The sequence below is a fragment of the Notechis scutatus genome, chromosome 16 (assembly GCF_049901735.1).
Source record: "Notechis scutatus isolate UNSWTSFEM ecotype Mainland chromosome 16, rNotScu1.2, whole genome shotgun sequence".
In the NCBI taxonomy this organism is placed as follows: domain Eukaryota; kingdom Metazoa; phylum Chordata; class Lepidosauria; order Squamata; family Elapidae; genus Notechis; species Notechis scutatus.
In genome coordinates, this window is record NC_142024.1 from 1,726,400 (window position 1) to 1,753,920 (window position 27,521).

Below are 27,521 nucleotides of genomic sequence, written 5' to 3' on the forward strand. Positions count from 1 at the left end.
TCGAGGCCGAAAAATGGAAGCGGGTGTCAAAATTGTGCCGGCCGGATTTGGGCATTAAGCTGAGCCACCCAAATTCGGGGGTTGGTCCATGCTTCCTCCCTCCCTCCCCTCCGCTGCCTGTTCCAGGAAGGAGTTGTGTGCAAAGCCACAACTTTTTTTTTTTGGCATAGCTTTGAACAGCTCCAGCGCCATCTCCTTGGTGACCGGGACGCTCCTTGGCCGCTAGCGCCCTGCGTCGGTCCGAATCGCATTCCCTTCCATGCCCTGACAGTTTCCCCTTTCTCTTTCTCCAAAGGGACCCAGGAAACGAGCAGGTAGGCCTTCATCCTTCTCCCCTCCCCGGGGCCCAAAACTCTGAAAATAAAACATGTGCAGGGGAAGAAAAAAAAAAAACCTATATTTTTCCCCCCCCTCCGAACTTGGTGCAAAACTGCCACGGGGTGTGTTTTTTTTTTTTAAAGAGAAGGAAAAGGAATTTATTTTCAGAAGTTAATCCCTTGGCACCGGTGCTCTGTGTGTGTGTGTGTGTGTGTGTGTGTGTGTGCCATCCCTTCCAAGGTGGGCGTTGTGGAACCAGGCCAGGCCCCAACCTTTAATCTCCCCCCCCCCGTGTCCTTCATTTTTGGCTCTTTGGAAGTCTTTGCGTAGAATGGCCAGCCACAACGTCCCTCTCTCGGGGGTTAAGGCGACCAAGACACCGAGATTGATTTATGATGCGCCTGGAGGGAAGGAGGACGTGGAAGGGGGGAGGATGGAGTGGTCAAGGGGTCCCGGGAGGTCATCTAGTCCGGCCCCCTGCCCGAGCAGCCATTTCAATCAATCCATCCATTGGGATAGAGCTCGGCGGGAACCTTATAACGTCTCCTAAACCTCCAGTGACGTCACTAAATGAATGGTTGTAAGTCGAGGACTTCCTGTCCAGGAATTTCAAGTAGTTTTAGGTAATCAGTGACACAATACAGATAGTCCTTGCCTTGTGACCTTCTTCTTCTTCTTCTTCCTCCTCCTCCTCCTTTTTCTTCGGTGACGAAGTTTATCTTCTTCTAAGTGACAATAAAGTTTATCTTCTCCTCCTCCTCCTCCTCCTCCTTCTATTCCTTCTCCTTCTCCTCCTCCTCTTCTTCTCCTCCCTTCCTTCTCCTTTTCTTCTCCTTCTTCTCTTCCTCCTCTTCTTCTTCCCCTCCTCCTCCTTTCTCCTTCTATTTCTTCTCCTCCTACTATTTCTCCTTCTTCTTCTATTTCTTCTCCTTCTATTTCTCCTCCTCCTCTTCTTCTTCTCTTCCCTCTCCCTCTCCCCCTTCTCCTTTTCTTCTTCTCCTTCTCCTCCTTCTCCTTCTCTTTCTCCTTCTCCTTCTCTTTCTCCTCCTCTTCCTCTTCTTCTCCTTCTTCTCCTTCTCTTCTCTTCTCTCCTTCTCCTTCTATTTCTTCTCTTTCTCCTTCTCTTTCTCCTTCTATTTTTTCTCCTCCTATTTCTCCTCCTCCTCTTCTTCTCCTTCCCTCCTCCTCCTCTTCTCCTCCTCCTCCTCCTCCTCCTCCTTTCTTCTCCTCCTCCTCCTCCTCTTCCTCCTTCTAGAGAAACGAATGGATGCGAAAGCTACACAATCTAACACAACTTGTCTTTCCCCCAACAGGGCCACCTATCCTTCCCCAAGTTCGTTGAAGATGTCTCGGGCTTCTCCGGCAGACGAAGGCACAACCTTTGAGCATCTCTGGAGTACCTTGTGAGTAAGACGATTGGTGGTGGTGGGGGGGAAAGGGGGCTCCTTTGAACCTCGCGGGGGCACTCGCAAAATGGTGACACAACGGAGCAGCGATATGATCCTGAAAAGGCAGCCAAGTTGGGTTTGGCTTGACCTGAGAAGAAGAAACTAACGTCTTCAAGGTGGCCTCTGATACAGTGGTCCTCGACTTATGACTGTTCGTTTAGTGACCATTCCAAGTTCCAACAGAGCTGGAAAAAAAGGAATTATCGGTTTTCACACATCCTGCAGCATCCCCACGGTGGTCCTGGGAACGAAATTCAGACGCTTGGCAGCTGATTCATAGTTACGATAGTCGCAGTGTCCTTTTGCGACAAGTCCACGGGGAAGCCAGATTTCACTTAACGACCGGCTTGCTAATTAATCGGCTGCAGTGATTCGCTTAACGACCGAGCCCAGGAAGATCATAGAACGGGGCAAAATTCACACACACCTCGCTTAACAACAGAAAGGGTGGCTGTAATTTGACGAGTCCATTAGCCACGGAGGGACGGTTCATCCCAGTTACTGATTTATTAACTGAGTTAAATCCTAAATCTAAATTACTAAACCCTAATGTCAGGATTCCAGCAACTGCCCTAATTAAATCACGATCCTCGAGCCATGATCCATTAAAAAATCCACCCACGTTCTGGATCCAATGTGATCCAATCTTATTTGGCGATCTGGGGAATCCCCTTTGCCTGAAGCCAGCCTGGGAGAATTCAGCACCTCGGCCAGCGCCTTGTCAGCCATTGTTGGCCCTCCATCCAAGTCACCACTCAACTTAAAAGAGATGAACAGAGTTGGAAGGGGCCTTGGAGGTCTTCTAGTCCAACCCCCTCCCCACTGCCCAAGCGGGAGACCCTACACCATTTCTGACAGACGGCAGTCCAGTCTCTTCTCGAAAGCCTCCAGGGATGATGAAGCTGCCACAACTCCCAAGGGCAACTTCTCTTCCATGGGTTGATTGTTCTCAGAAAATCTCTCCTTATTTCCAGGTTGAATCTCTCCTTGTTCAGTTTCCATCCATTATTCCTTGTCTGGCCTTGAGGTTCTTTGGAGAATAGCTTGACCCCCTTTCCTCCTCTCTGGGGCAGCCCCTCAAATATTGGAAGGCTGCTATCCTGTCTCCCCTGGTCCTCTTCAAAGCCATTGAGAATTTCAACCCTAATTCTCTGTTTATTCCATTTATATAGCTCCCCTTATATGTACTCCTAATTAAAGGCAATTATTATTTGAAATCTGGGCCCCTCTGGCCAAAACATGGAACACGAATGAGCACAGCTTGGGTTGCAAAAGAGCACCCAAAATTTAGGGATGAGTTTGCGGCAAGCTTTCAATCGAGCGCAAAATATCTGATGTTGTGTTTCCTTCTCTGGGCAGGGAGCCGGACAGTACCTATTTTGACCTCCCCCAATCTGGAAATAGGGGAGGGGGAGAACCCCACAACCAAACCGAAGTCACCATGGATGTTTTCCAGATGAGGAGCATGGATGATTCAGTAATGGTAAGTTTTGGGAAAGCGGCGATAGACAAATTTACAAAAATCGGTGGTGTCTGAGCAAGCTGCAATTAGGATGCTAGAGATTGGTGTGGGGGGGAATGGTGCTATGCTAGTCCTTGAGTTACAACCATTGGTTTAGTGGCCCTTGGAAGTTAGAACGGCACTGAAAAGGGGGGAGTTATGACTGGTCCTCAGATTTACAACCATTGCAGCATCCGTTACGGTCACACAATCAAAATTAAGGAGCTTGTATTTATAATTTGCAGCGTCCCGGTGTGTGTGTGTGTGTGTGTGTTGTGCTCATCTGTGATGACCCAGGGTGGGATACAAAAGCAAAAAAAAGTCACAAAAACAGGTGAAGTCCCTTTAATTCCTTCAACTTGGCTTCATTGACTAGAGAAAAAAACTCCCCCACAAACAGTTACGAAAAGGAAGAAATGCCGTTCAAACTCAAAATACATATAAATTATAAATAGGAAAAAACAACACAAACCACACTGAAGCAATTAAGGATAAGGGCTTGAAGACGTCCACGGATATCGAAATACACACACTGGGAAGGACGCCAGAACTCAGATAAGAACTGACAAACTAGAAATATTTTCACTCTTTGCTTCCAGCACTGGCCCATGTGCAGTTCATCCTTTCATACAGTCCTCACAGCTGCAGCCCATGAAGGAGATCAGGGCCCTTTCCTCCCCCGTAGATCACACCATTCACGTTTCTCCCTTATCCACTCCTCCCTGCGTGCCCTAGGATAAAGAGGGGATGGGCCTGGGTCTTCCTCTGGGTGCGGCTTGCTGAATGTGCTTAGCGGCGGAAATTCTGCTTGTGCTTGTAAGTTGAGAGCCGGCTGTCTGCTTCCAGGTTTTGATGCAAAAAAATCCAGGTGTGGTGACCATGTTCCAAAAAAACAAAAAGAGGTTGTGATTTTTGGAAAAAGTGCAGAGAAGAACAAGGATTAAAGGCCTGGAGATTAAAACATACGAAGAACAGTTGCAGGATTTGGGGGTTCGGCTAGTCTGGAGAAAAGAAAGAGTACGTTGGTGACATGATAGCAGTTGTTGTTTCTGTCGTTTGGCTTCTGTGCTGTGCTATTTTCTCTCAGAGCAAGTCCTGGTTTTTGGTTTTAGTTGTGAGTTCCCCTGGTATTATTTGCAAGCCAGGCAGGGGGTCTTTCCATTCGACCAAAGGGAAGAAAGAAAATAATAAATTTGTACCATGAAGGGGTTTTCGGGGGTCACTTCGCTGCTTCAAACATTTGGCAAATGAATTGCAATTCTTAGACTGAATTGTGTCATAATTGCACGAGGGATCCATTTGGTCCAGGGGTAGGCAGGCCCCAAATTTTGTGCTTTGCGGGGGCTACATTTTGGACAACTGGAAACAATTAAGGCATGGATCAAAATTTTCCCCCATCGATTTTTCTATGGGACAGATTCTAGTTTAATGGGGAGTGGGGGGAGAGAAAGACCGTGATGTATGCCCTCTTTCCCCCATCGGGGTCCGTGCTGGGCGTGTTTCCAACGTTTGCCCCATGCCGCCGTGGGAATAAAACCGCCTCGCCGGCCACAAAGGCCTATCTCGCCACGGCTCCGTTGCGCCAGGCGCTTCATTCCCACCAGGGCAGGGAGCACCTCTGCTGCTGCCGACTGCCTGGGAGGGCATTTCAACCACCTGCGTTGCAGAGGAGGGCCGGACGGGCCTTCGCCGTCTTGTGCAAACCGGCATCCACCGTGCGCCGTGCCAGCTCTGCCCTCCCCCCCCCCCATGCAGCACCCTTGGTACTGCCCAATCTTCCAACGGGCATGTTGAAACTTGCCTTCTCTTTAATGAGTAGTCATAAGGGAGGGGGGGAGAAAAGAAAGAGGTTGGCTACGAAGGCTTGGTTGTTAGATGCAACTCAATGACAGCGCCACAATCTAACGGGTGGCAGGAGGAGAGAGAGGGAGAACGAAGCCATCTAGGCTACCACCAACAAGCCAGCTTCGAGTCTGTGCCCCCTGGTCCTTCTGCCATTGGCACCCCCTTGGTGGACCCCCCAAAACCTCCCTCCGTGGTAGCTTCCCTCAACCCTCATGACTCCAGAGGCCAGGAGCTGGTGTGTCACCTTCCAACCCCAAGGAGATAAACATGCTGTATGTTAGCAACTTGGGGCAGCCTTACACCACGGTAGGTGATGGTTTTCTCCATTTAGGAAGGGGGCGGGGGGGGGGGGGAACCAGGCTAGGCCAGGAGAACCTCAACTGGCTTCTGAAAGGCCACCAGGTTTGGTCCAGAAGCTGGTGGAGCCAGATAAGACCGTAGGTCGGTTTGATGAGCTATGGAGGATTCGTGTCTCCTCCACTTTGCGGTGCCCCAAACCGTCATCCGAATCTTGGTTGGGTTTGAGGAGGCTGAAGGTCCTCCTGGGTTGACAGCTGGTTTGTCTCGGTCTCCACCTGTCAAATTTTCATGGGTCGATTCCCCTAAAATGCCAGAAAATTTGGGGCAGGTGGACAAAGGCACCCAAATGGATTTCCATATCATAGAAGGCTTGGAGATGGGTGCCAAGCCAGGGTTGGCTAACTGTGACTTAAATACCAAACCTTCATTAAATTAGGGCCGGATTGAATTCTTGCTCACAGGTTCGACGGACTTCGCTGGCAATGTCCACGAAGGTCAAGGGTCTGTTGTCGCTCTCGTCGAAGGAGATATTAGATGACAAGCTGGCTTGCATAAACGATGCCAACTGTCCGCCAACATTTTTCTCTTTTTTTAAAAAAAAAAAATGCAGCCAGCTTTATTGGATAATATCAAATACGCACGTAGCTGCCTTTATTTTACAATATCCAATGAAGGGAGCTGATTTTTATTCGATAACGTCCAATAACCCCGACGGGAGCTTCGGTGTCGAGAAAAGATTTGGCGCTCTGCTCTCGGTTACTTGCTTTCTAATTCCGAGTTTTTACGATTCGCCCGTGCCAAGAATTAGGACTTGCCCAAATAAAATGCATCAGATTGTGCATATTTCTTATATTTAAACTTATGTTTATTCTTATTTCTATTGCATTGTAAGCTTTTGACAAAATATATCAATAAAAATAAACTGGATCCCAAGAAATCCAAATCAGATTAAAATCTGGATTTGAGGATGGACAGGAGGCGGTGTTTTTGAGACTGGAGTGGGGGGAAATGATCCTCGTCCGCGAGGGTGTGGTCTTGTTTGTTGTAGCCGCCCGACAAACATCTGCAGCTTTTCATGCGCGCCTCTCTGTGTGTGTGTTGTGTGTGTTTGGCGGTTTCCACCAAACCGCAAAACAGTTAGCGAGCTCAGTTTGCTGTTGACAAGGCAGCGGGCCACATCGTTTCTCCAAGCTGAAGCAAGGGTCAAAGGGGATTAAATCCCAAGATTTGGGGGGAGCCAGGATGGCAAAATTTAAAAAGGAGATTCAGATCGTGGAAGATCGAGGGTGCAAAAAAAAAAACCAAAAAAACCCAAGAGGATTTATTTCTCCGGCAGTTGGAAATGAAAAATCCATCCTTCCCCAAATAAAAATAAAACTCGGTTTTCGACGCGGCTGCAGGGTTACGTGGATTTAAGAGGAGATGCCTGTTAAAAAATGTGGCACTGATTTGCCAGCAGTTGTTCACATCGGTCGGATGTTGTTGCGGTACCTTCTGTGTGTGTTTTGCGGTAACCTTATGACTTAATTGCCAAGTGGGAGGGATTGTGTTTCTTTGAATTTGTGCCACACTCGGCAACTGTTGTTTTCAAGTCACATGCAAACCCTGGGTAGTTGTTTTTTTTACAACCTGCCGCGCACTCTCTCTCTCTCTTCATCGTTAGGCTGGACTACAATTCCCAGCAGCCCCAGCCAGCCAGGAAGCTTATTCTTTTGAGTCCTCAACTTACGACAATTCGTGAACAACGGCACTGAACAAAGGGGACTTATTATGACCCGTTTTCACACTTAACGACCGTTTTTCATGCTTATGACCATCGTGGCGACCCCACGGCTGCATGAACCAAATTCGGACGCTTGGCAACTCCTATTTAGGACAGTCGGCGTGTCCCTGGGGTCACGCGATTCCCACACCCCCATTTGCAACCTTTCACGGGGAAGCCGGGTTCATTTAACGACCACGTGACTTGTGGGGGGGTGGGGCTGGACTAGAAGACCTCCAAGGCCAAACCCAGCTATATTCCAACTGATTGACATGGTCCAGGGTCTCCCGTTTGAGCAGGGGTTCAGACTAGAAGACCTCCAGGGCCCCTTCCAGCTCTATTCTGATTGATTTGATTGAAATGGTCCAGGGTCTCCTGCTTGAGCAGGGGGTCAGACTAGAAGACCTCTGAGGTCCCTCCCGACTCTATTCTGATTGATTGATGGATTGAAATGGTCTAGAGTCTCCTGCTTGAGCAGAGGCTGGACTAGACAACCTCTAAGGTCCCTTCCAGCTCCATTATCCTCTAAGATCCATGTTGGTTCACACTGTGTTTTTGGGAAGGATCCCAGCCTGATCGAACTTCCTGTCTCCAAAGAAGTGAGGGGTGTGTGTGGAGGAATTCTGGAGAGAAGGATGAAAATATATATATATATATATATATATATATATATATATATATATATTTCTCGTACCATCCTGCATACTTTCGGGGAGAAAAGAGATGTTTCGTTTTTGCCGGCGCAAGTCAAAGCTTGTTGCAAATTCCAGCCGTTACTCACCAAACACACTGGAAAGATTGTGGGAGACAACACAACACAACCGGAGGTCTCTTCCACCTCCCCTCCTCATTTAAAAAAAACAAACACACACACACACACACACAATTCCAGAACAACTTCAGAAAAGGTCTAAGTGGGTGAGGTTCGAATCCCAAGTTTCGACACGTTCCCTCGACTGCCAAAGTTGGAAAAGAAAAGGGTGGAAGTGGAGCCGACATCTCCGAGAGGCCAGGCGAGGTGATCAGCAGCTAGTCCTCCACTGACGACCGACGCCAAAAACGGGGACGGGATGTTCCTGGCGTTAAGCGAGGGGGCGTCCGATTTTGACGGCCTTTTCTTCGCCGCAGTTGTGAAGCTAACCCTCGTAGTCCTTAAGTGAGTTGGGTGGTCCTTAAGCGCATCAGACTGCCGCTGCTGCCGCCATGGAACTTTGCTGGTTGGAAGCTGTTTAATTTTTTCTTTTTTTTTGCTGTGACCGGATTTTTGCAGCCCTTCCAGCATGGAAAACGCACTTTTTTTTTTTCCTATCAATCAACGAGAATAGAGCTGGAAGGGACCTCGGAGGTCTTCTAGTCCAGCCCCCTACTCAAACAGGAGACCCTAGACCATTCCAATCAATCAATCAATCGATCAATCAATCAGAATAGAGTTGGAAGGGACCTCAGAGGTCTTCTAGTCCAGCCCCCTGCTCAAACAGGAGACCCTAGGTCTGGACCATTCCAGACCAATGACTGTCCAGTCTCTTCTTAAAAACCTCCAGCGATGGAGCCACAGACAACCTCTGGTGGAAAGCTGTTAAGAGGTTGTTGAGAATTGCTGCACAGTGAGAGGAACAGCAAATTGTTGTTATTGTTGTTGTTGTTGTTGATATTATTATTATTATTTTACAAAATGACCATCTTTCACTTCAACAGTGTGTTAACTGGGTACATCTATCTTGTGCATATATTCATATTTAATATACATTTCATGTTATAATATATAGATATATAGATATATATTATATATATATAACCCAAACAGCCTGAAGTCTAGATTAAGATTCCCAATAAGCCTCCTTTGATGGTTTGTGCCTAGCTACTGGTCCCCCAGATTTTGGAGGCCATAAATCTCAGCTTAAGATAAGCCCCCATGGTGGAGATAGTGGTCATTGGATCATTTGCTTCCATCACAGCTCTCTCTCTCTCTCTCTCTTTCTCTCTCTTTCTCTCTTTTACTCTCTCATTCTCTCTTTTTCTTACTCTTGTTCTCTTTCTCTTCTTTCTTTCTCCCTCTTTCTCTTTCTTTTACTTTCTTTCTCTCTTTCTCTTTCTCTCTCTTACTCTTTTTCTTACTCTCGTTCTCTCTCTCTCTCTCTTTCTCTCTTTTACTCTCTCATTCTCTCTTTTTCTTACTCTTGTTCTCTATTTCTCTTCTCTCTTTCTTTCTCCCCCTTTCTCTCTTTTTCTCTTTCTCTTTCTCTCTCTTACTCTTTTTCTTACTCTCGTACTCTCTCGTTCTCTCGTTCTCTCTCTCTCTCTCTCTCTCTGGGAAGCGGAGTACCAAAGCCCATAAACGCAGGGGGGGGGGGATGTTGGTTAGGAAGCACAGGAGGATGGGCCTCGCTCCAACCCGCTTGTGCAAACTTGCCACGGGCAGAGTTTGGAGTCCAGGAGGGGTTGAGTGTCAGATTGGAGACGCAGGCCGGGACAGGCTCCGGTTGGCAAAGTCGACAGCCGCCCCCTCCCCAATTTCTTCCTTCTTCACACACACACACACACACACACACATTTTATGAGCCTTTATGGGTCTTAGCCTTTCCCAGAGCAGGAAAAATATTGACGCAGAGGAAATCTTGAGCTTAGCTTGGCCTGGCTGTGTCTTCCTTCTTAGCTCCCTTCCTTCCATCCTCCTTCTCTTCCATCTTCTTCTACACCTTCCTTTTCCTTCTTTCCTTTCTGCCTTCCTTCTTTCCTCTCTTCCATATCCTTCTTCCATACCTTTTCCTCCTTCCCTCCTTCTTTCATATCCTTCCTTCCCTCCTTCCTCTCCATTTCTTTCATTCCATTCCACTCCTTCCTTTTTCTCCCTCCCTTCTTCCTTTCCATTTCTTCCTTTTCCTCCTTCCTTCCTCCCCTTCCTTACTTCCGGTCTTCTTCCTTTCTTCCTTCCTCTTCCTTTTTCCTTTCCTCCCTCCCTCCCTCCTTCTTCCTTCCCTTTTCCTCCCTCCCTCCTTCTTCCTTCCCTTTTCCTTCCTTCTTCCCTCCTTTCTTACCTTTTCCTCCTCCCTCCCTCCCTCCTTCCTCATCTTTTCCTTCCTCCCTCCCTCCTTCCTTACCTTTTCCTTCCTTCCTTCATCCCTCCTCCTTCCTTCTCCATCCATCCATCCATCCACCCATCCCCAACACAACCCACACGCTCAGTTTATGCTCAACGCGTTAGCGCAACCCCAGGTTCCTTCTGCTGCCAGGTCAACCCCTCGTGGTCCTTCCCCAACCTGCCTCCCCCCGCCCAGCCAGCTTACAAGCCCTCTCCATCCTCTCCCTCGCGCCCACCCTGCCGCCCAAGACCCCCCCTGCCCCATTCCCACCCAACCCTAACCTTCCGTTCCCTCTTCGCCAACTTTTCTCCTCCACCCTTTGCAAACTGCAAAAAGAAAATAAGAAAGAAAGAAAGGGGAAAAAAAGAAAGGAAACTGTGGCACAGAGCAAGTGTGGGCTTGTTTTGAAGGGGAGGGGGTGGAATGCAAAAAAATAAAATAAAAGCCTCCACCGAAAGGACCCCAGCCAGGTATGTAAGCAGGAGCCTCTCCTTACACCTGGTGCATTTTTTGCAGGGTGGGGGCAGCCTCGCTGTGCAACTGGCAGTGTGACTTCTCTTCTCTTCTTCTCCCTTCTCTTCCCTTCCCCTCCCCAACCCTTCCTCTCCCTCCCCCCCCCCCCAACAGTCCCAGTACAATTTGCTAAACAGGAGCATGGATCAGACCGCTGACAGCCAAGCTGCCTCCTCCACGCCTTACAGCTCCGAGCACATCGCTAATGTCCCCACGCTCTCGCCCTACTCCCAGCCCAGCTCGACCTTTGACACCATGTCCCCGGCGCCCATCATCCCCTCCAATACAGACTACCCGGGGCCCCATCACTTCGAGGTCACCTTCCAGCAATCCAGCACGGCGAAATCAGCCACCTGGACGGTAAGTTGGTGTGTGTGTGTGTGTGTCTCTCTCTCTCTACTTTGCTCTCTCCGAAGCGGCTCGGAAGGTGGGGCGGGGGTTCGTAATGGAGGGGTCTCATATTATTTTGGGGGTGGGGTGGGGTTTTTTTCCCTTTTCCTTGTGGGAATGCCACCCCAGGTGGGACAGGGGTGAGCTTGCTGTGCTTTCCCTCCCAATCCGACACCACCACCACCCCGGTCCTAAAATCTGGCACCCCCAAACCCATCCTCCAGAAACGGATGGCCAGCCATCCGCAGCCAACCTCTCCAAGACTTTGAAGGTTGGTCTCTCCAAAAATAGCCCCCTCCTCCCCCAAAAATGAGATTGATCAGGGGTCCGTGGTGCTCTCTGAGCTTGGTGGTTTTCTTGCAGACGTTTCATTACCAAATGAGGTAACAACATCAGTGCTAGAAGGGAGTGGGAGATGAGGAAGAGGAGGAGGACTGTGGGGTCCTTGGTACTCTCTGAGCTTGGTGGTTTCCTTGCAGACGTTTCGTTACCAAACTAGGTAACATCACCAGTGTTAGAAAGGAACGAGGGAGGAGAAGGAGAAGGAGAAAGAAGGAGAGGAGAAACAGAAGGAGAAGGAGAGGAGAAAGAGAATTAGAAAGAAGGAGAAGCAGAAGCAGAAAGAAGGAGAGGAGAAAGAGAAGGGGAAGGAGAAAGAGTAGAAGAAAGGAGAAGAGAAAGAGAAAGAAAGGAGAAGGAAGGGGAGGAGAAAGAGGAGAAAGAGAAGGGAAAGAAGAAGAAGAAGAGGAGGAGAAAGAGAAGAAGAAGGAGAAAGGAGATGAGAAAGAGAAGGGGAAGGAGAAAGAAGGGAAAGGAGAAAGAAGATGAGAAAGAGAAGGGGAAGGAGAAAGAGTAGAAGAAAGAAGTAGAAGAGAAAGAGAAAGAAGGAGAAGGAAGGGGAGGAGAAAGAGGAGAAGGGGAAGGGGAAGGAGAAAGAGAAGGGAAAGAAGAAGAAGAGGAGGAGAAAGAGAAGAAGAAGGAGAAGGAGAAAGTAGGAGAGCAGAAAGAAAAGGAGAAGGACGGTGGGGGTCCTTGGAGCTCTCTGACCTCGGGTCATTTTCTTGCCGATGTTTCACGACCCAAACTAGGTAACGTGATCAGGGCTAAGTCCTAGTTTGTAACCTGGTTTGGCTCATGAAACCTCTGCAAAAACAAAACCCCAAGTTCAGAGGGGATCCCCACATTTCAACCCTGAGCTACCAACATGTGTTTTTTTTTTTTAATTGATAGCCGAGATTGATCTCCGGTTCTCTACCGGCTTAATTTTTATTTTTTTCTCTCGCACGGTGGCCAGGCAGGTTACGTTACTCTGGCCAAAGTTCCCGGCACGTGGATTAAGTGTTTTGGGCTTTTCACGTTGTGTGACCGTCACTTCCAGGAAGTCCTCGTCATATCTGCCTCCTTTGCTTGGAAAGCAGATAAAAGACTCGGTCTGGGATCCTTGTGTCCATTTTACAGATTTTTTTTATCTAGATAGTGACAATAAACAGCATTGCTGCATTGCATTCCAGTAAAAACAGCTAGGTGGCATTTACCGTTAAATACTCTCAGGGTTTAGCTTCAGGAGTGTGTGTGTGTTTCTGTTTGTGTGTGTGTGTCAATGCTGTCCTTCGCCATCTCTCCTTCCTATCGATGCTCCCTTTTTAAAAAATATCTCGGTGCTTTCTTTTACCCAAAAGTCGCATCTGGAGGGGGGAAAATATCTGTTTTCTGAATTCGTTTCCAGAGTGTGCGGCAAAGGGGCAGATTGAACAGCCTTAAAGTGAATTAATTAGAGAGAGAGAGAGAGATAGATAGATAGATAGATAGATAGATAGATAGATAGATAGATAGAAGAGATTGTAGATAGATGAGAGATGATAGATAGATAGATAGATAGATAGATAGATAGATAGATAGATAGATAGATAGATAGACAGACCTATGTACATTTCTTTTCGATAGAAAAAATATCTATATTTCTTTCTCATCCTCATATTATAATTCTCCCCTGTAATATTCTAATATTTAGTTCTGTGTCTGGGTTTAAAGAACTAGAAGCTGTTAATGTAACAAAACATCTAAACAACTAAAGTTTACAAGTTGGGCAAACCAAGTTTACCAGTCGCGCTTTTGAAGTCAGGCAAACTAAGTTGACTAGTTGAGCTGAGGAAGTTGAACAAACCAGGTTTACTTGAGCTTTGTAAGTTGGAAAAACCACGTCTGCTAGTTGAGCTTAACAAATCAGGCAAACCAAGTTTACTAGTTGAGCTTAACAGGTCAGGCAAACCAAGTTTACAAGCCCAGTATCCTATTTTACTAGCCACTTCTTAGGACAACCCAATCCAAAGAGGTTGCTCCCAAAATCATCAGACCCATCATAAACCAGGTTAACTCCAATCCCATCAACTGGGCCAACTGATGCTATTTGGAGGCATACCTGCTTTTCAGGTGACTTCTGATATCCCAGCAACCTTTGCAGCGGAAGCATTCTGGCATGGCTTCAGGACCTCACCCCCTCCTTCTCCATTGGCCACGAAGGAAGCAGGGGTGTGTGGCTTGTCCACCCCGACCAATCAGTGTTTGCGAAATGTAGGCCGCCCTGCCAGGTTGGTGCCCAGACTCAGGTGAGAGATGGGCTAAGTTTTTTCAGCCGGTTTTTCTCTCCAACTCTTTTTCTTGGAGGAGTAAATACAGGGACCTAACTATTCGTTCACTGACCGTTCCAAGTTACGACGACGCTGAAAAAAGCGACTTAGGACCGTTTTTCACACTTGCGATCGTTGTGGTCTTGGGATCAAAATTCAGCCGCTTGGCAACTGACTTATATTTATGATGGTCGCAGTGTCCCGAGGTCGCACGGTCCCCCTTTTGCAACCTTTTGACGAGCAAACTCAACCAGATTTGCTTAATGACCATGCTATTAATTTAACAACCACAGTGATTCACTTAACGACAAGAAAGCTCATAAAATGGGGCAAAAACTCACTTAACAAATGTTTCACTTAGCAACATAAATTTTGGGCTCAGTTGCTGTTGTAACCCAAGGACTACTGCAGAATCGTCTTCTTTTAATGACTCCGTAATCACTTGAGGGGTGGAGTCAGAGACAACTGAATGGAGCTAGCAATTTACTGGCTGAGCCTTCGTCGCCAGTACAAGTTTTGTTCAGCATTTCTCACGTGTTAAAAATTCTTTTGCCTTTACTGCAAAAACGTCCAAAAATTCAGCTTCCAGAGGCAATTGGGGGGATTTTGAAGCGGTGTGAAGGAATAGGCGACCCGGAGGATGGGGGGGGGGGGGGGGGGAGGGTCCTAATGGAAAGAACCCAAACGCCATCTTAGGGGGGGGGGGGGGGGGGCTGGGGGGGGGGGGGGGGGGGGGGGGGGGGGGGGGGGGGGGGGGGGGGGGGGGGGGGGGGGGGAGTCTTGGGGGTGGGGGGTATCCCAAAGTCATGGGGGGGGGGGGGGGGGCCAGACCCAACCAAGTTCGGGGTTTTTTTTCCAAAAAAAAAAAAATTGAGATGAAGGAAAACAAAATATCTAATTGGAGCCCCAAATCATCCAGAAAGTAATTGGGCATCGAATAACCCCACAATTCTTGTGATTTTATTTTATTTTTTATTTTTTGCATGAACCTTCATATCCCAAACTGGCCAAATGCATCGCCCGGCCTTCCTGAGAGCCATCCACAACCCAGCTAATCTTCTAGTCATCTGTGACGAAAGTTGGAGGAAATATATATCATCAGAGCATTTAGAGTATTTCCTATGATTATTATTATTAACACGCTCTGATCAGGGGTGGGATTCAATTTTTTTTAACAACTGGTTCTGTGGGCGTGGCTTAGTTGGTGGGTGTGGCTTGATGGTCATGTGACTGGCTGGGCGTGGCCAACTCAACATCACTCACATTGAGGCACGCATCTCCTTGCCTTGGCCTCTCATGACTTGGGGATGCTGCAACAGTCATAAGTGTGAAAAACGGTCATAAGTCATTTTTTTCAGTGCCACTGTAACTTTGAATGGTCCCTCCACACAAGAAAAGTACCAGCGAAGGAGGGGGGAAAAAACTCCAGAGACGTTCCAGAGACAGGAAGTCTAGTCCTGCCAATAACGTAATAAGGGTTAATGGAGAGGCAGTTTCCGTAAGCAATACCAGAATGTTTCCTTCCTGCCTTCCTTACAGGATTAGCCCAGTAATTTCTTCTAACAACCGGTTCTCCGAACTGCTTAGAAGGTTAACAAACGGTTCTAGCGAATAGGTGCAAACTGGTAGAATCCCACCCCTGGCTCTGATGCTAAGCAGTTCTACTCCCCCTCCCCCCACCCACCTGAAAAGAAATCTCTTCCAAATGCAAAACACAAGCAGAGGAGAGGAGTTTCAGTTTCGGTTTCACAGCAGCAACCAGCTTTAATACAGAACAGTTGAGCTAAGCCACGCCCAGGCTCCTTGCTGTCTCCTTCTTGCTCACAGAGCAAATATGGTTTCAGTTTCCAAACAGCCCTCCACTCTCTCACACACCGACAGGACGCTTAGGTGATGGATGCTGGTAGGCAGAGGCAGAATTTTCCCCTCCTTATTTTCCTCCCCCAAAATTAAGCCCCACCACATAGCTTCGTAGCGAAGCCCATGGGGATCCAGCTAATATATACATATTGCCCTAGTCGCACACCTTCTTTGAAAAGCAAACGAAACACCACAATCCCCAGCGCGTTTTCACCCTTCCCTCTTCACACACACACACACACACGGGCGATCGGTCAGCTGTGGCGGTGCTTGGAAGGACGGTTACACGCCAACCGGTGCAAAAATAAAAATAAAAATAAAAATTGGGGATCTGCCTGTTTGGGCATGTTGGAAATTAGGAACTGCTCCAACAGCTGTTGCTCCTTTTCCCAACCGAGAGATAATTAATATTTTTCACAAATCCACCTCCAGTCGTGCGAATCCCCTTGGATGGCCTGGCAACTGGCAGGGTTGTTGGGGGGGCAACCTCGCCTCCATCTGGCCTAATTGGCATTTGGGGGCGGAGGAAGGGCTTGGGTTTTGGGGGGTCTGCAGAGGCAGGAGAGGGGGCAAGCCGCAATGGAGCTTGGCTTCCTAAATTTGGCCTTTTATGGGGGAGGGGGCAGAAATGAATCTGTAACTCCGTAAAAAAGACTACTTCTTTTAGGAACAAAAACGTCCCTGAAATTATTATTTGTTGCGGTCTCGTCAATAAGATGAAAAGAACCAGGAAGGCGGCATCCTAGGGCTGGAAGGGACCTAGGAGGTCTTCTAGTCCAACCCCTGCTCAAGGCAAGAGACCTGATAGCATCATTAGATAGGGTCTCCTGCTTGGGCAGGGGGTTATCCTTCCTTCTTCCCTTCCCTACCTACCTACCTACATTTCTTTTTCTGTTCTCCTACTTTCCTTTTCCTTCCTTCTTTCTTTCCTTCCTTCCCTCCTCCCTTGTTTCGCTCCTAATTTCTTGTATTCTCCTTTCCTTTTCCTTCTTGTCCTCCTTCCTTCCCTCTCTCCCTCCTTCCTTCCTAATTTCTTTTTCTATTCTCCTTCTTTCCCCTCCCTTCCCACCTACCTATGTTTCTTTTTCTATTCTACTTTCCGTTCCTTCCTTCCCTCCTCCTTCCTTCCTAATGTCTTTCTATATTCTTCCTTTCTTTTCTATTCTCCTTCTTCCTTTCCTTTCCTTCCACTTCTTCCTAATTTCTTCTATTCTCCTCTTCCTTCATCTTTTCTATTCTCCTTCTTTCCCCTTCCTTTCCTTCCACCTTTCTTCCTAATTTCTTTCTATTCTTCCTTCCTTCCAATTTCTTTTCTATTCTTTCTTTCCAATTTCTTCTATTCTTTCTTCAAATTCTCCTTTCTTCTTCTTTCTTTTTCTATTCCTCCTTCCTTCCTAATTTCTTTTCTATTCTCCTTCTTTCCTTCCTTCCTTCCTAATTTCTTTTCTATTCTCCTTCCTTCCTAATTTCTTTTCTATTCTTCCTTCCTAATTTCTTTTCTATTCTCCTTCTTTCCCTTCCTTCCTTCCTTCCTTCCTTCCTATTTTTCTATTCTCCTTCTTTCCCTTCCTTCCTTCCTAATTTCTTTTCTATTCTCCTTCCTTCCAATTTCTTTTTCTATTTCCTTTCTTCCTTCCTAATTTCTTTTTCTATTCTCCTTCCTTCCTAATTTCTTTTTCTATTCTCCTTCTTTCCCCTTCCTTTCTTCCTTCCTCCCTCCCTTCCTCTGTGCTCCGTATTCCTGACAAATGGCAAACTCGTCAACAGAATAACAATCTTGCTCTTATTCTGTTCCTGAAGCAATAAGAATTCAATGCTTTATTCCAAAGGGTTCAGCCCTGGTTTGTGAGCCGGGGGTTAAATTCACAGAAGAAATCTCTCCCTTAGCCACCAAAATTGGGGGGGGGGGCCTCCCTTGCGGTCGTAAGTGGAGGACTCCCCACCATAGGAAGAGGCACGTTGCAGGACCCCGCGTGTCTTTCCCCTCCCTGGATCTGTCCGGACAGATTTTGCCAAGCTGGTTAACGGTATTTGCGGTTTGCAAGCCGCTACACGCCAGAGCGAGACGACATGTGTGTTATTAGCACCTTTCTCGCGCAATCTGCCTGGGCCTGCCCTGCGGATGGGACGCCTCGCAGCTGCTTGTACAAAAGGCGGTAAGGAAATGAGGCTCCCCAGGTCCCCCCCACCCCCACCCCGGCTCTCTTCCCCCAAACAACACACAAACACAATCGCAGCACAACTCCCCCTCGCCCGGTTTGTGCATTTCCGCGCAATCCAGAATCACACTTTTGGTAACAGAGTTGTCAAAAGCCTGCAATATGCACAGGGCTTATCTTTTGAGAGCTGAATGCAATGAAATTTTCATTTTGATTTTTTGCTGATTAGTGTATATTTAAAGTGACAATTAAGTTTCTATTCTATGTTCTATTATATTCTATTGTTCGTCTATTCTATTCTTCATTCTATATTATTCCATTTTATTTTCTGTATTATTGTATTGTATTCTCTATTCTATTCTATTCTATTCTACTCTACTGTCTAGGAAGGAAGGAAGGAAGGAAGGAAGGAAGGAAGGAAGGAAGGAAGGAAGGAAGGAAGGAAGGAGGAAGGAAGGAAGGAAGGAAATAAAAAGGGGGAAGGAAAAAGGGAGGGAGTTTGGGAGGAAAGGAAGGAAGGAAAAAGGGAGGGAAGGAGGAAGGAAGGAAGGAAGGAAATCAAAAGGGAGGAAGGAAAAAGGGAGGGAGTTTGGGAGGAAAGGAAGGAAGGAAATAAAGAGGGAGGGAGGAAAAGGGAGGGAGTTGGGAGGAAAGGAAGGAAGGAAAGAAAAAGGGAGGGAAGGAGGAAGGAAGGAAGGAAAAAAGGGAAGGAAGGAGGAAGGAAGGAAGGAAGGAAATCAAAAGGGAGGAAGGGAGGAAAAGGGAGGGAGTTTGGGAGGAAAGGAAAGGAAGGAAGGAAATAAAGAGGGAGGGAGGAAAAAGGGAGGGAGTTTGGGAGGAAAGGAAGGAAGGAAGAAAAAAGGGAGGAGGAAAGGAAGGAAAGAAAGAAGGGAGGGAGGAAAGAAGGAAGGAAAAAAGGGAGGGAGGGAGGAAAGAAGGAAGGAAAAAAGGAAGGAAGGGGGGAAAGGAAGGAAGGTCTGTCTGTCTGTCTCAATTTGGAGAGCAGGGCTGCCTGCTTCCTTCCCAAGAACCAGGGTGGGTCCAACTCTCCCCCCCCCCAGCTTCCCCTGCCAGACCTGCCCAGCTTCCAGAGAACAAGGCACCCTTGGCAGGTGTGGCCCCCTCCCCTCCGCAGGGGCTGTTGTTGCCATCCTCACCCTCTCTGGGGCCGCCTGGCGGGAGCTGTTGGGGCTTGACAGAGGCGGAAGCGCCTTTGCGTGCGACGAGGATCGCTGCCATGGCCCCGGGGCTCCTCTCCGCTCTTCCTGTCCCAACATGGCAGGACAAACCAACATGCACAGAACTGCTCCTCTCTTGTTTTGGGTTTGCGGCGGAGGTGGGGGGGTGCTCCCTTCCCTGGAAGATGCTCTCCTTTCTGGGAAGCCAAGCCAGCCCAGCCACAAACAAGACCCCTTGGAGGATTATGTGCACGCGATGCCCCGAGACAGGGGGTTTTGCGCTCCCCGATCAATAAACGATGATCGGTTGCTTCTCAGATGCAAGCACGTTAAGGTGGGAACCCTGGCTGATGAACCGCCCAAGCGATTTCGTCCTAGCCACCATGCTAGGACACAAGCCAAGATTCAAGATTTATTCTATTTGGAGGGGACGTGAGTGTACACGAGGATACGTCCACTGGGTTGGACTAGATGACCTCCAAGGTCCCTTCCAGCTAGGAGTCTACCCCACCTGGAATCCATGCAGAGGGTTATAAATATTGCAAATCTAAATATATAAATATGTATATCTACATATTATATTATGTATGTATACAGATATGTATATTTCTATCCATCCATCCATCCATCCATCCATCCATCCATCCATCCATCCATCTATCTATCTATCTATCTATCTATCTATCTATCTATCTATCTATCTATCTATCATCTATCTATCTATCTATCTATTTATCTATCCATCCATCCATCCATCCATCTATCTTCTATCTACCTATCATGTATCTATCTATCCATCCATCCATCCATCCATCTATCTATCTATCCATCCATCTATTTAACTATCTAAATATAAAGATATGATTAAACTGAAGCTTGCTTGTTGTTGGTGACCAAACGTGTCCCATGCCTTCAGTCCTTGGTGGTTTATTCCACAAACCAGCTTTAAACAAACCATACTTTAGCATAATTGCACCCCAAAAAGAAAAACACAATGCTTTTCCTTGAAGGCAAAAAAGAGGCCACTCAGAGTTGGAAAGAGATTAAAATTGGAATCATAAAACTTCACCTCTTTTACAGCTTACGGAATAGCGGTGTTGGAAGGGACCTTGGAGGTCTTCTAGTCCAGCCCCCTTGCTCGAGCAGGAAACCTTATACAACCCTATTGTAGAACTATAATTCCTTTTTTTTTTTTTAATGACTTCCATTTCGTTTCTTAGTCCCCACAAAAAAATCAGAAGTGGCTTTTCCGCTTAAGGGAGATGCTTAAATTTTATTTTTGATTAAGAAATCCAAAGTTTTCATAAAATCAATCGGTGCGTACACACACACACACACACAACACAGGTGTGTACCCAATCGGTTTATCTTTTGGCTGGGTTTCTTCTCTTCTGCAAATTCCCCTCGCCTCCCAATTGCTCCAGGGATGAGCCAAAGGGGGAGGTGGGCTAAAGGGAGGAGGGGGCTTTGCTGGGAAGGAAGGAAGGGGGGGATTGAGCTGGGGATGAAAGATGGGAGGGAGGGGGAGCCAGCTTCTTTTAAGCCATGGGGGGCAGAGGAGGGGTCTTTGCAGTGACTCAGGGCTACGGAAGGATGGGGAGAGCTGCCCACCGAGGGGGAAAGAGTTGGAATAATTTAGACTTCAGGGTTGGGTTGTTGTGGTTTAAATGCAGGAATTTTGAGGCATTTTGTTTTCTTGGGAAACCTTTTATGGATGGTTAGGAGGGGAAACGTCTCTAGTTTTTCCTTCATTCATCCTTTCTTGCTCTTCTATGCATCTATCTACTTTTATTTCCTTCGGTCTTTTCTCGCTCTCCTTCCTTCCTTCCTTCCTTCCTTCCTTCCTTCCTTCCTTCCTTCCTTCCTTCCTTCCATCACTCTCATTCTCCTTCCTTTGGTTCATCCATCCTTTCCCTCCTTCCCAGTTTCCTTCCTCTTTCTTTCCTTTCTTCATTGGTCCATCCATCCTTTCCCTTCCCTCCCTCCCTCTCACCTCCCTCTCCTTCCACCCTCCCTCCCTCCTTCTCTTCCTCCCCTCCCTTCCAATCTTTCCCCTCCCTCCCTCCCTCCTGCCTTTGGTCCATCCATCCTTTCCTTCCCTCCCTGTTTCCTTCCTTTCTTTCGCCTTCCTGCCTTTCTCTTTTTCTTTCTTTCCTTCCTTCCTTTCCTTTCTTCTTTGGTCCATCCATCCTTTCCTGTTGCCTTCTTCCTTCCCCTGTTGCCTTCCTTCCTTCCTTCCTTCCTTCCTTCCTTCCTTCCTTCCTTCCTTCCTTCCTTCCTTCCTTCCCTTTCCTTTCTTTCCTTTGCTTTCCTTTCTTCTTTGGTCCATCAATCCTTTCCCTTCCCTTCCCTACCTCACTCTCACCTCTCTCACTCTCCTTCCTTCCTTTCTTCCTTCCCCATCTCCCTTTCCTTTTCTTCCTTCCCTCCCTCCTTCCCTCCCCCTTTCTTCCTCCCCTCCTTTCCAATCCTTCTCCTGGCCCCTCCATCCCTTCTTCCCCCGCTTCTTGCTGACTCCAGCTCCCATCATCCTCCCCTCCCAACGGGAACCGCTGGCACAGAGGGAGGGAGGCTGCGTGTCCGGACAGGAGGCAGCTGCTTTGGCGTCAAAACATACCTGTGTGGAGTTTGGGGTGTGTGTGTGTGTGTGTGTGTGTGTGTGAGGTGATCTTCAGATCCAGGGATTTCCGAGCATGTGTGCAAGCGCTGGTGGGTGGGAGGCTTGGCACAGGGCTCGGCCTTTCCGCGGGAAGCGGGCGGAATGCTTGGCACGGCGGTGAGGCTTGCCCTGGCGGGATAGGCAAGCCGAGCCGTGCTCTCAAACCCTCCCCCGCCCCCCCGAATGGGGAAGCCAAGGGTGGGGGAGAGGAACCAGGAGCCCCTGCACACCTTGGCCTGGGTCAAGGGCTGCCCCTCTGCAGAGGGCAGGGTCTCTTGGCTGGAAGGCCAAGCGGGGGGAGGGTGAGTCCCGGGGGTGTGTTAACTGGCTGGATGGGGAAAGTGGCTTGGCCTAACCATGGTTTGTGTCAGTCTTCCTTCTTTTTCCTTCCTTCCTTCTTCCTTTTCCTTTCTCTCTCTCTCTTCCTTACACTCCCCTCCGCTCCCTGACTTCCTCTATCTCCCTCCCTCCCTTCTTTCTCTCCCTCTTCTTCTTCCTCTCCTTCCTTCCTTTCCTTATTTCTTTCCCCTTCCTCCCTCCTTCCTCCCTTTCTTCCTTCCCTTCCAATCCTTCCTCTTACTCCCTCCTTCCCTTCTTTCCCCATCTCCTTCTTCCTCTCTCCCTCTCTTCCCCATCTCCCTTTTCTCTCCTTTCTTCCTCCCTCTCTCCCTTCCCTCCTTCCTTCCAAAACTTCATTTTCCTCCCTCCTTCATCTCCTTTTTCTCTCCTTCCTTCCTCTTCCTCCCTCTCTCTCTTCCCCATCTCCCTTTTCTCTCCTTCCTGTCTGCCTCTCCTTCCTTCTTTCCCCATCTCCTTTTTCTTTCCCTTCTCTTCCCTCTCTCCCCATCTTTTCTCTCTTTCTTCCTCCCTCTCTCTTCCTCCTCCTTCCAAACCTTCATTTTCCTCTCTTCCTTCCCCCTCCCTTTTTTCTCTCTTCCTTCCTCTTCCTCCCTCCCTCTCTTCCCCATCTCCTTTTCTCTCCTTCCTGTCTCCTCCTTCCCTTCCATTTAACCTCTTTCCCTCATTTCCCCTCCTCCCTCCTCTCCTCCTTCCTTCCAAACCTTCATTTTCCTCCCTCCTTCATCTCCTTTTTCTCTCCTTCCTTCCTCTTCCTCCCTCTCCTCTCTTCCCCATCTCCCTTTTCTTTCCTTCCTCTCTCTCCCTCCTTCCTTCCAAGCTTTCCTCTTCCTCCCTCCCTCCTTCTGGCAGTTGAACCACCCCACCGCCGTCTTAACATCGCAAAGGGTTGTGCAACCCTCCTCTAAAACAAAATTGCCAATCCCCACCGCTAAGCCACGAGGATCACTAGTTCCCAGAGAGTCACAGCAGTGTCATATTGTGAGTCACGACATCCCAACGCAAAAGACGTGGCCACTTCTCCTCCCCTTCATGGAGTGCCATCAGGTCACTAAACAAAACGGTTAAGTCAAGGACTCCCTGGTTTGATTTACTCAAGATCTATAGCTGCCCTTCTCAACTTTGCGCTACAGATGCTGCCTGAGAAGCGTTTTGAACGCAAAACCCTGTCCCCCCCCTGGCGGCAAAGTCAATTTTCTTTTTGGCTTTGCAAAAAAAGAGAGAGAGAGAGAGAGAGAGAAAATGAACGAATGCAAAAGGAACCCGGCTTTAAGACGATGAGCCGATAATTGAGCTTTAGGGTAGCAACTTGACAGGTTGACGGGAATAAAATCCAGGTTGGCAAATGGTTGACGTCTGGATGAATTAGGAAAAGAGTAGTTGGATTTTCCCCACCGCAGGCTGCCTTCAGCGAGAGCTTCACTGATAATAATCCTAAGGAAATGTTCAAAGCCTGGACAAAATTGTCCTTTAAAAGCGTGCCGCAATTTAAAAATTTTGCACGGGCCGCGTTGACGAAGAAGAGCTGTCCAATTTCCGCCTTTGAATTGATTTAATCCAGTCCAAACAATCTAAAATTCACCCGTTGCGCATCTCCTTTGAAGCCTGCCCACAAGAATATTATGGGGTTTGTTTTGTTTTTGTTTTTTTAGAAAGTTAAAAGCAGAAAGCTCTTTTGGGGTAGGTATTTTCCAAGGGCCGGTTGCAAAGTTGGGCGCTGAGGACTGGAAGCGTGAAGCTTTAGCACTGAGGACTAGAAACATCTTGAAGAACACCCTTTTGACTTTGCGATGACTTGAATTGCTGCCGCTGCTGCTTTGAATGGGCCTGAAACGTTAAATTTAAAAGAGTGATGCGCTAGAGAAAAATTAGGCTCAAGGGGGAAAAAAAGCGAATTTTCAGGCTGTAAAATAATGATGATAAATGACATGAAAAATGGGAGCTGGAGAGGTTGTAGGCTGGAGAAACAAACAGGCCTCGGTTGATTTACGCAAATTCTATTCCGATTTCCAGTATTCGCCTCTGCTGAAGAAACTCTACTGTCAGATTGCAAAGACATGTCCAATCCAGATTAAGGTCTCCACGCCGCCTCCTCCTGGGACGGTCATCCGAGCCATGCCAGTATACAAGAAGGCCGAACACGTCACGGAAGTGGTCAAGCGGTGCCCGAATCATGAACTTGGACGCGATTTCAACGACGGTGCGATCTTTCCCATCCTTTCTCTCTCAAACTCGCCTCTTTGCTTCTCTGAATGCGTTTTTTTTCCGTTCCATAGAAGAGGCTTCTGGTTATTATCATCATCATTTAATGACCCTGTAAATCCCTTGGAGCTAGCAGAGTGTTTTTAGTGGCCAGATGCCCTTCCTGTTGCCAGAGCGGAGTTTTGTTCATTCTCAGTGTGCCCAGAAAGAGAAATATCTGCCTCTACCTAGGATTGAACTCAAAGCCTCCGGATTGTGAGGGCGAGTGCTCCCACCTCTAGGCCAGTACACCATTCTTAAGAGGCTTCTGGTTATCTGCCTCTTTAAATTTAGACTTTGGGATGTTCTTTTTTAAAAAAAAATTCATTTAGAGACTCCTTAACCATCCTATATATTTTTTTAAAAAAAAATTCCTTGCAAAATTTCCCTTGGGAAATTTGATTAATCAATTGAATGATGGATTGATTGCTGTCTGATTGAAGAGTTGATAACTATGACAGTCACAAATATGAATCGGTTGCCAAGCGTCCGAATTTTGAGCACAGGGATGCTGCAAAAGTCCCAAGTGTGAAAAAAATAGGCGTAAGACACTTTTTTCTCGGCTGTTGTCACTTCAAACGGTCGCTAAATGAACCGTATCTGTCTTCCGTCATAAAGCGAGGACTGGGGTCGCTGTTTAGTAAAGAATATCTTGCAATCCCAAAAAGAGATGTGGTGGGGAGGGAAAGGGATTATACCAGATGAGATGTTAATATTCATAATAATAATAATAATAATAATAATAATATTACAGTAGGAAAAGATTTGCCTTGGAAGTATTTTCATAGTGGCTGCACCTGCCCTTGATGGAGCCTCCAAGGACAGGGGCAATATAGCTGATCGCGGTTTTGCACAGCCATCATGAATTAAATCCAGATAATTCGACATTTTTCCTTCTCCAGCTGCAATGCAATTCCCTTGCTCAAATCTGCAACTTTGCAATAAATCGATTTTCTTGGTTTTCTAGGCCTCTCGGCGCCCGCCAGCCATTTAATCCGCGTAGAAGGCAACAATCTCTCCCAGTATGTCGATGACCCCGTGACGGGAAGGCAGAGCGTCATGGTCCCTTACGAGTCCCCCCAGGTGATGTGCCGGGCCTGCAAATTTATGGGATGCTTTGCTTTGCTCTTTGTCCCCCTGTTGGGCTACCAAAGGTGCTAGTCCTCTTTAAGGTTTTTTTGGGGGGGAAAGGATTGGCAGTGCTCGGGGCCGGGAAACCGGTGCATTCAAGAAATTATTCTTGCAAACTTAATCGCCTCAAAAGGAGTGAAGGCTGAACCTTTGATTTCCCTTTTGATATTGAGCCAAGATTTCCATTACGGGGTTAATTTTCATGGGCGGAATGGATGTGTTTGCAGGCAGCAATAAAGGTTAGTGAGAACAAATCTGCTGCCATCTGGTGGCTATCTGAAAAACCGCAGCCACGTCTGTAAGAGTCTCATTTAAAGGGACAACAGAACCCAGCTGCAAGCTAAGCAGGGTCAGGGTGGGTTAGGAGTTGGAGGGGAGACTGGGGAAATGAGAAAAGCCACGTACCAGGTAGCCAGGGTCATTTTCTTGTGTGTTGTGGCCCAAATAAAGGAATCATTGATTTAACTACAGAGGGTTTGTTGTGTTTGGGGAGCTGGGTCCGAACACGTAGCTTATGCATTCCACTCTCCGTTCGTTTGGAAATTGAACCTCCCTCTTGTTTGGTCTCGTCAAGGTGGGCACCGAATTTACCACCATCCTGTACAACTTCATGTGCAACAGCAGCTGCGTGGGAGGCATGAACCGGAGACCGATTTTAATCATCATCACGCTGGAGACGAGAGAGTGAGTTCAGCCCCTTTGGTGCTTCTCTGGAGTCCCGGTCTGCAAGGTCGTTGTTGAGATTAGAACCCGAGCGCCGGGAGTTGGCTTTGTTTTGAGAAAACCAGACACTCCGTACGAGAGATTTTGTAGAATTGGGGGACCCTCCCATACCCTGTGAGAATTTTGCAATGTTTGCTTTCCACCCAAACTGGAAAAGTTGTTTGATCCTTGTAAAAGTTTTCCAAGGGTTTGAGAAACCCCACCGAGCCGATTGAAGATATTTTGCGGCTTCTAGTATGGCACAATTTGCAGGGCACTTTTTTTTTTTTTAATCGTGTCCCGATTTTCAGACACTGTGGTTTTCTTGGCAAGTTTTTTTTGCCATTGCCTCCTTCCTAGGGCTGAAAAAGAGTGGCTGGCTCAAGGTCAACCAGCTGGCTTTCTTCCCAAGGTGAGATTAGAACCGTTTCTAGCCTGATGCCATCGCCACGACGTGAAACTGGTTCTCTCATGTGGCCGTTAAAAACCCCAAATCCCAGCAGGCCGGAAGTTAGTCACCAGTTTGTAAAACGAGGCAAATTTCTCACTTTGCAACAGAAATTTGGGGCTCAGTTGTGTCGAGGACGATCTGTGCTGTTTTTTTTTCCCCTGTAGTGGACAAGTCTTGGGCCGCCGATCGTTTGAAGGCCGGATTTGTGCCTGTCCAGGACGAGACCGGAAAGCCGATGAGGATCACTTCCGAGAACAGCAAGCTCTGAACGAAAACGCTGCGAAGAACGGAAACCCTAATAAGAGGAGTGAGTGTTTGGATTGGGGGTCCCGACCCTTGGAGGCTGGTTAGGGAGATGGGAAATGGAGTCCCATCATGGGAGAGAAGGCATCAGCTTAGGAAGACGGGTTAAAGGGGGGGATCCTTCCAGGATATTGCATTGTCCAACATGTAGTAACGGATTCCCGCCCTGTATTAGCGGGTTGGACGAGATGACCTCCGATTCCCCTTCCGTTCTCCGTTTCTAAGGTTTAGTTTAGATTCTTCCCCTGGGCATGGGTTGGACTCGATGATCTCCAAGTTCCCTTCCCTTCTAGGATTCCAAGCTTTTATTTGGATTCCTGGCCCTCAGGAAGGGGGTTGGACTAGATGACCTCCGAGGTCCCTTCCCTTCTGTGATGCTATGATTCTTCCCAGCTTTCAAACAGAACCCGCAAAGTATCCCAGCGTTGGGGGCCGGGGTTAAGAAACGGAGGCACGGCGAGGAGGAAACGTATTACGTGCCCGTAAGTAGTAAATTTGCAAAAAAAATCCCCCCCAAAATCCCGTTATTCGTGCCTTTTTTAAAAAAAATAAAAAAAATAAAAATCTTGGCACCCAGTTTCTTACAATTAAAAAAAACAAACAACACCCTGAAAATTAGAAATATTTGCAGGTTGCGGGACCCAAGTTGGGGACGCCGCAGTTCGTTCCCGATAATTTCATCTCCGGCACTCAGTC

The 27,521-nt window shown here is 47.7% G+C and overlaps 1 protein-coding gene across 3 annotated transcripts in view; it reads left to right on the forward strand.

Moving 5' to 3' along the window:
• The first annotated feature begins 213 nt into the window (after positions 1-213).
• The window catches only part of TP73 (tumor protein p73), a 33,432-nt gene continuing 6,124 nt past the window's right edge, over positions 214-27,521 (forward strand). The window contains exons 1-9 of one of the 3 annotated variants that reach the window (XM_087944483.1): positions 214-314; positions 1,632-1,721; positions 3,126-3,249; positions 10,882-11,127; positions 24,011-24,197; positions 25,206-25,321; positions 25,944-26,053; positions 26,687-26,829; positions 27,219-27,307. In XM_087944483.1, coding sequence (XP_087800609.1) covers positions 1,663-1,721; positions 3,126-3,249; positions 10,882-11,127; positions 24,011-24,197; positions 25,206-25,321; positions 25,944-26,053; positions 26,687-26,829; positions 27,219-27,307 — 1,074 coding nt within the window. In that variant the 5' untranslated portion in view covers positions 214-314; positions 1,632-1,662. Of the gene's footprint in view, positions 315-1,631; positions 1,722-3,125; positions 3,250-5,133; positions 5,419-9,699; positions 10,725-10,881; positions 11,128-24,010; positions 24,198-25,205; positions 25,322-25,943; positions 26,054-26,686; positions 26,830-27,218; positions 27,308-27,521 lie in introns of those variants that run through there. The other 2 variants (XM_087944481.1, XM_087944482.1) reach the window with 2 other exon arrangements.